This window comes from Dreissena polymorpha, chromosome 4 (genome assembly GCF_020536995.1).
Source record: "Dreissena polymorpha isolate Duluth1 chromosome 4, UMN_Dpol_1.0, whole genome shotgun sequence".
In the NCBI taxonomy this organism is placed as follows: domain Eukaryota; kingdom Metazoa; phylum Mollusca; class Bivalvia; order Myida; family Dreissenidae; genus Dreissena; species Dreissena polymorpha.
In genome coordinates this window covers 57493900-57501312 of record NC_068358.1, presented here as the reverse complement: position 1 = coordinate 57501312, position 7413 = coordinate 57493900, and the positions used below count along the sequence as shown (strand labels likewise).

At 35.2% G+C, this 7413-nt stretch overlaps 1 protein-coding gene across 1 annotated transcript; it reads left to right on the top strand.

Annotated features, from left to right (window-relative positions):
• The first annotated feature begins 372 nt into the window (after nt 1-372).
• On the top strand, nt 373-6948 carry LOC127878443 (kielin/chordin-like protein). The gene is made up of 6 exons (XM_052424967.1): nt 373-797; nt 1530-1574; nt 4979-5125; nt 5323-5358; nt 5549-5709; nt 6896-6948. The coding sequence occupies exons 1-6, from the start codon at nt 769-771 to the stop codon at nt 6946-6948; spliced, it is 471 nt and encodes a 156-aa protein (XP_052280927.1). The 5' UTR covers nt 373-768.
• The last annotated feature ends 465 nt before the right edge of the window (nt 6949-7413 follow it).

Genomic DNA, 7413 nt, shown 5'->3' with positions numbered 1-7413 from the left:
ATTGCAATTATCTAGAAACTGCATTGCTTGAGCAAAATAAGGTGAAATAGTATATGGTCGCAATGTGTTTGACCTATTTGAACTGTGGGGTCATGACCTCTTGTTGTTGTTGTGTTCTTTGTTACTCAGGAAGGACAACTGCGGTAGGCATATTTATTTTGGGTTCTTTTTAAGCTGGAATTGCTAGTAGGGTCATGCAATATTTAGCAGTCAATTGTAATTATTTTGACACATTCTGTTGACAATTATGTAGTTTTTATACGCACCCAAATAGCATTGTACTTTATAAGTATATCATTTTTTATTGGCGTTGTTGTATGAATACGTACCCAATTTAAATTTCTTTATGTCTAGACAACAAATTGTCAATAATGTATTCATAGGAACCGAATAGACATGTCTCTTTTTTTCCGCAACAAATTGACATCCGTATTTCTACGCACGCAGCGGAAAATATTGAGCTTCTAAGAATCTAATGAATACTATTGTATTTCTTTGCACAAACTTGACACTGCTGTATTCAATTGATGCATTTCATCGCGTTAATTTCACATCTTCGTATTTTGGTAATTTGTTCAAATTGTAAATTGAATTACAAACTTATAATACTGGATCAGTAATGCGCAACCATTTTCGACTGAATTATATTTTCACAGAACAGAAACAAGGTCAGTGTCCTGTTGCACCAGATGGAATAATTACCACCTGTCTAGTAGAGTGTCAAGGTGACAGTTCCTGTACAGGCGACAAGAAGTGTTGTAGCTTCGGATGTCATGTCTCGTGCTCGAATCCAGTTGGTAGGAATAGAAACACGTATTCTGGATTTGTTTGTTAAATGGTTTCTTCATTTGTTTAAACCCGTTTATATGATCTAATATACAAATACTACATGTGCGTTGACAACAACCAAAGGCTTATCACTTTTACTGGAATCTAAAGGCAATACATTTGCTAAAAATGAGTACAGTTAATTATCAACACACCAATAATTGATTGTCTGACAGTGTTTATTGTAAACACACACTTTGGCATAAGTATGTCCGTCCGTCTGGATGTCAAACGTGTTTAAGGCTATATCTTAGAAACTGTTTAAGATATTTCTGTGAAAATTGCTAGGTGTATGCATATTCACGAAGAAAAGTACCATGCATAAGAACAATAACCCAACACTTTCTTAAAAAAGAGTTAATTTCCTTTGTTTTTTATTTGATGTAACTTATCAGGGTATTACTCAGATTCAGGCAAACCAGGCTTTAGATTTTTTGCTGTTAAGGCGTCCAATGGGTCTCAGCGAAACTTGACAGTACATATTATATCAACCGAATGGCATTGTATAGGCAAACTATTGACGCATTGTTAAGAAAGTTTAATGTATATATTGAACTAACTGTTTAAAGTACGATTTGCTAATATTAACTTATATTAAGTACATAAAATATCCAATGTTCTATCACAATTATGAATCAAATGTTTTCATTAAGATCGTATTAGCACAACACGCTACATTCGTGGTAAAATTTTAATTACAGCAGAGAGCAAGAGCTGCGAGTAGAACGGACAGATATACCGCGAAGGTAAACCATGTGTTAGTCGTGTGCACTTGATATTTACATACAATTTAAGTAAAGAAAAACGACTGCTCGTGTGTTTAAAACCACGTACGAATATCATTCAGATATAGTCTGATGTCAATGACCGACCATATGTGGCAACCGTTCTTCTGGAACTCTGCTTTAAATGGGCATTTTCACAAATTTGGCCATGTTTTGAAGTTTGTAATTAAATGCTTTCTATTGATAAATGTGAACATTTGCTCTAAAAAGCTCCAGTAAAATATAAAGAATAAAATAAAAAAAATAAAAAAAGTAAACCTAAACAGGACTCGAACCACTGACCCCTGGGGTCCTGGCGTTTAAAGTCTCCCACGTAGACCTCTCGACCATCTATCCGCATACAATGAATGATGTATTTCATACTATATATAAGCAATCCTCGTTGTTCGACAAAATATAACGACAACAACAGAACTCTCCAAAGTATTCAATCGTTTCGCGTTGCAATGCTTTATAATTTTCAGGTTTTTAAATCGTCAAAAAATACATATAATGGCTATATTAGAGCATTGTTAATGTTCAGTATTACTGTTTCCTTACACATATCATAACTGAATCGAGCATTTGCGAATCTGAAACATTTTTTTAAATTGTTGTCAATTTAACAAAACGTGAAAAGGCCCCTTTAAAGTAACTTTTTTTTTTGACAGATTTAACCATATGTCATATGGTTCAGCAACCCCTGGCGACATTATATTATTCCTAATTTCATTTAATAATGTTAAATATGTATACAGTCAATCTTGTATTAAGAGACCACTCAAGGGAGTAATCAAAAGTGGTTTCTTAATAAAATGGTCTTTAAATAAAAAAGGCCATTCTGGAAGTATGCTTACCCTCAATTTTAATCTATATGAAGGATAATCTCTTTTGTCAACAATGATTTTAACATTTATAATAAAATTAATATAAACACAATACATAAACAATATTTTACTTATAATGTGTTTTATTTGTTCACTTAATATAAATTATCATTTATTATAAATGAATTGTGTGTACATATTTATTTGCAAAAACAACATAGACAAGGAAATATTTTTCGCATTTTTTTCACCTGACACATTATTTTCCATGTCTTCAAGCACCTCGGCTTTACGCTTAAGAATGTTCTGAATTTGAGTTTTACTGACTCCAAACTCATCTCCAATTTTACGTGCACTTTTACTCTTTCACAATTCCAAAACCCGAATTTCCTCGTTCAACGTTAACACTTTTCGTTTTGACATTTAAATTTATGCATGTACGCTTCAGGAAATCTGACTCGATTATGATACATAATGAGCTGAAAAAATTAAAACACGTCAATTGAAAACAAACAAACAGAACTGATTGGAAAATTTATTAAGTAAATAACAATGTGATTGGCAAACAAATACCTACTTATTAGCATAATTACAAATTTGTACGGATTTCGACTGATGTTGCCGATTAATAGTTTATTTTTCGCACTTCTCAGGAAATGTTTGTCGCGTACAGTGCATTGTTTCTGCACCTGTTAAGACCCTGAAAGATCAATAGATTAACCATTTTTACCTCCTAGTGGTCGCTTAATTCAAGATTCGGACATCAAAATACACAAAAATCAGCAGTCGCTGGTCGCGTAAGACAAAAGTCGCTTAATACAATATCATTATATAGCGAAAAAGCTCCGTGGAATTTCAAAATGGTCGCATAAGACAAAGGTCGCTTAATACAAGTGGTCGCACCCACAAGATTGACTGTACTTTGTTTATTTGTTTTAGTGGTTTAAACATTGATTCTTAATGTTTTTTTGGAAATACATATCTTCTGAACTGTTGGAGCTTTAGTGCATCGTTCGTACAGCTGACTGGTATCTTCCAGTTCTCAGTAGTGTATTGTTCTTACAGATGATTGGTATCTTCCAGTTCTCAGTAGTGCATTGTTCTTACAGATGACTGGTATCTTCCAGTTCTCAGTAGTACATTGTTCTTACAGATGACTGGTATCTTTCAGTTCGCAGTAGGGAACTGTTCGTAAAGGTGACTGGTATCTGTAAGTTCTCAGTAGCACATTTCTCGTAAAGGTGACTGGTATCTGTCAGTTTTCAGTAGTGCATGGTTCGTACAGGTGACATGTATCTTCCAATTTGCAGTAGTGTTTTGTACTTACATTTGAATGCTATTTTTCAGTGTTCAGTAGTGCATTGTTATATCAGCTGTCTGGTATTTTCTACTTCGCAGTAGTGTATTATTATTTGAGCAGACTTATATCTTCCATTGCTCAGTAGTGAATTGCTCGTACAGGTGACTGGTATATCCCAATTCTCAGTAATGAATTGTTGGTGCAGGTTATTGGTATTTCTAAATTTTCAGTAGTACATTGTTCTTGCAGCTGAGTGGTATCTTCCAGTTCTCAGTAGTGCAGTATTCTTGCAGCTGACTGGTATTTTCCAGTTCTCAGTAGTACATTGTTCTTGTAGCTGAGTGGTTTCTTCGAATTCTCAGTAGTGCATTTTTATTGCGGCTGACTGGTATCTTCCATTTTTCATTAGTGCATCAGTTGACTGTTTGCAGTTTGCGGTCCAGTTTGCAGTAATGCTTTGTTTGTACAAGTGATTGGTATATCCCATTTCTCAGTAGTGAATTGTTCTTGCAGCTGACGGGTATTTCCCAGTTCTCAGAAGTGCATTGTCCGTACAGGTGACTGGTATTTCCCTATTCTCAGTAGTGCATTTTCCTTGCAGCTGGCTGTTATCTTGCAGTTCTCAGTAGTTATTTGTTCGTACAGGTGACGGGTATATATCAGTTCTCAGTAGTGCATTATTCTTGCAGCTTACTGGTATCTTCCTGTTCTCGGTAATGTATTGTTCTTGTAAGTGACTAGCCACTCCAGTTCTCATTAGTGCATTGTACGTGCAGGTTACTGGTATTTCTCATTTCTAAGTAGTGCATTGTTCTTTCAGCTGACTGGTATCTTCCAGTTTTCAGTAGTAAATTGTTTGTACAAGTGACTGGTATCTTCCAGTTCTCAGAAGTGAATTGTTCGTACAGGTGACTGGTATCTTCCAGTTCTCTGTAGTACATTGTTCGTACAGGTGACTGGTATTTTCCAGTTCTTCGTAGTGCATTGTTTTAACTGTTGACTGGTATCTTCCATTTCGCGGTAGTGTAGTATTATTGTAGCAGACTTATATCTTCGAGTTCTTAGTTGTGCATTATTCTTGCAGGTGACTGTCATGTACATGTTCTCAGTAGTGCTTTGTTCTTACCGATGACTGGTATCTTCCAGTTCTCAATAGTGCAATATTCTTGTAGGTTACATATCATCCAGTTCTTAGTAGTGCACTGTTCTTGCAGATAATAGGGTATCACCCGGTCCTCAGTATTGAATTGTTCTTGCAGGTTAACAAGTGCCATCCAGTTGCCATGTGATGCTGGATGTTCCTGCCAAGGTGGTCTGGTCCTCTGCGCCGTTTTATCATGCCCTCCGCTCCGCTGTGAGATTTACGAAAACTTTCCCGGCCAGTGCTGTCCAGCCTGTAAAACAAAGTCAGTTTTCATGTAGGCCGTTTGCTGTTTAATATCAAGTAAACAGGAAGTAAACATTTATCGTATTTCAGCTTCATTGGTCTTAAGTCCGTTAAGTAACACGATTATATTTTGCATATGTATAAGACTTACCAAGTTTTTGCTATAAGATGTTGTGAAACAAACAAAAAGAAATTGTTGTATACAAATCATTTCAGAGCAATGCGTGGTGAATGGCACGACATACAACGACGGTGAGTACAAAGTAACACTTTTACTTCAATACTTCACCTGTTTGAATTTTGTTTTAAATGATCATTGGTAATTAATACACAATTTAAATGAATGTATTAATACTTGTGGATTATTGAATAACTGTGAATTCAAGCGGAATCAAATGACCTCATTCAGTTTTACCATCCGCGTGTATTCTTATGTACACAGTTGCATTATGATGCCAGGGGAGTCTGTCCCCGACAATGACCCGTGTAAGTTCTGTCGATGTGACATGGGCGACGTTGTGTGTGCGATCGCGGACTGTGCCCCGCCCCCTTGCGAGCACCCAACCTCAATTCCAGGAAAGTGCTGCCCCGTTTGCAACACAGGTCAGTATGAAAATGAGTATGCCTGCCTATTAAACAAAACACTCCAGCCTTACACTACGGTAATATCAGGAAATTGAATCTGATGTCACGATTTCCTTTTGTTCGACCTTCTTGGAAACCAAGCACATAGTTTGCTTTAAGTTGGTGTGAATAAAACATCAAATTAAACTCAATGGTAGAAATAATTTGATTGAACGAACTTGCATTTATTTATCAGTAGTGTGTTGTCCCTAATGCAATACAGGTCAGGATTTATATGGACTATAAGAGTTATCAGTAGGGTGTTGTCCATTATGCAAGTCAGTTTAGTATTGATTATGACAAGTAGAATTATCAGTGCAGTGTTGTCTCGTATGCAATACTGGTCAGTTTTTGTGGGGACTGTTAGAGGTATCAGTTCTGTGTTGTTCGTACGCAATAGAGGTAAGTGCTTATTTGGACTGTTAGAATTATCAGTACAGTGTTGTCCCATTAGCAATACAGATCAGTATTGCTTTGAAATGGTAGAATTATCAGTGCAGTGTTGCCCAAAATGCAATATTGGTCCGTAGTGATTTTAATTGGTATAATTATCAGTGCAGTGTTGTCTTACGCATGTATGGTTTTATTTTAAACGATGTGTTTGCTTGCACAAACAGGATATGCTTACTAATTTTGAAATCTCTCTTTATATCATTTCATGGGTGGAACTTAAAACATAGTTTGAGGAGTGCTAAAGTGAACATATTGTCCTTCAATGATATGAACTGAAAAGTTGTATTCATTGCATTTTGAGGAATATCAAAAACGAATCGAACGAAAGCCCCATACAAATTAGTGTATTTTGAGTTATATGTTATGTCGCTCACGTCTATATCAGGAAAAGTGCGTTTTTAGTGTAATCAGCCCTATGGTAGATGAAAAAACACAAACGTACGACAAGCATTAATTCGTCTCATAATATAAAACCATGTAAATCATCAAAATGCAAAAACAATAGAGAAATAACTCTAAGTTAAGAACGTGTAGAGTTATGGTTTATATGCAAGACACTCCATCCAATTGACTTTTACACACAAATGAAGTTGAATGTTGGAATTTTATGTCGTATTTGAAATAAAGCCCTGAAAAGTTTGTGTTGTTATCTAGACAGCAATAATAAATAGCTCGAGATAATCTAATATAGAATATTCCTTTTTATTTATAGGAAAATCGTGCAATTATAAGGGAAGCGTCTACCAAGACGGTACACAATTATAAGTAAACCATGTTTTAATAAACTCACCTCAGTTCGTTTTAATAAAGTGTTGAATAGTTTGTAGTTTTGAATGGGTATTGCGATTGAGAGATTCTAGGAATACCCAAGGATACCACATAAATATTCACATATATTTTGTTTACAGCAAATACACGTTTGACAGATGTATGTGTTTAGATAAACTATGGTTATGACTTAAAAAGAGATACTAAAATAAGAAATGTTTGAATATACAACGGTATATTGTTTACCCCCAGAGCTAAGGGGGAAGAGTAACTTTTTTAATAAATATTTTACATATTTTATTCAGGTCATCATAATAAACGTCACATTGCATATAAAGATCACTATTCTGTGGTAAGGCTCAAAGTAAGTTATTCCCGCAATCTGGAAATAATGACAATACATTTTTTATAGAATGAATAATACACGCATAGATAAAAAATAAATGCTAGTTCAATCTAGTG

Excerpts from the sequence above, each read along its gene's own strand:
- LOC127878443 (XM_052424967.1), top strand. The coding sequence starts at position 769 with ATGTCATGTCTCGTGCTCGAATCCAGTTG. Across the intron at positions 1,575-4,978 it reads CGGACAGATATACCGCGAAG|GTTAACAAGTGCCATCCAGT; the intron begins GTAAACCATGTG and ends TTGTTCTTGCAG. Across the intron at positions 5,710-6,895 it reads CTGCCCCGTTTGCAACACAG|GAAAATCGTGCAATTATAAG; the intron begins GTCAGTATGAAA and ends TTTTATTTATAG.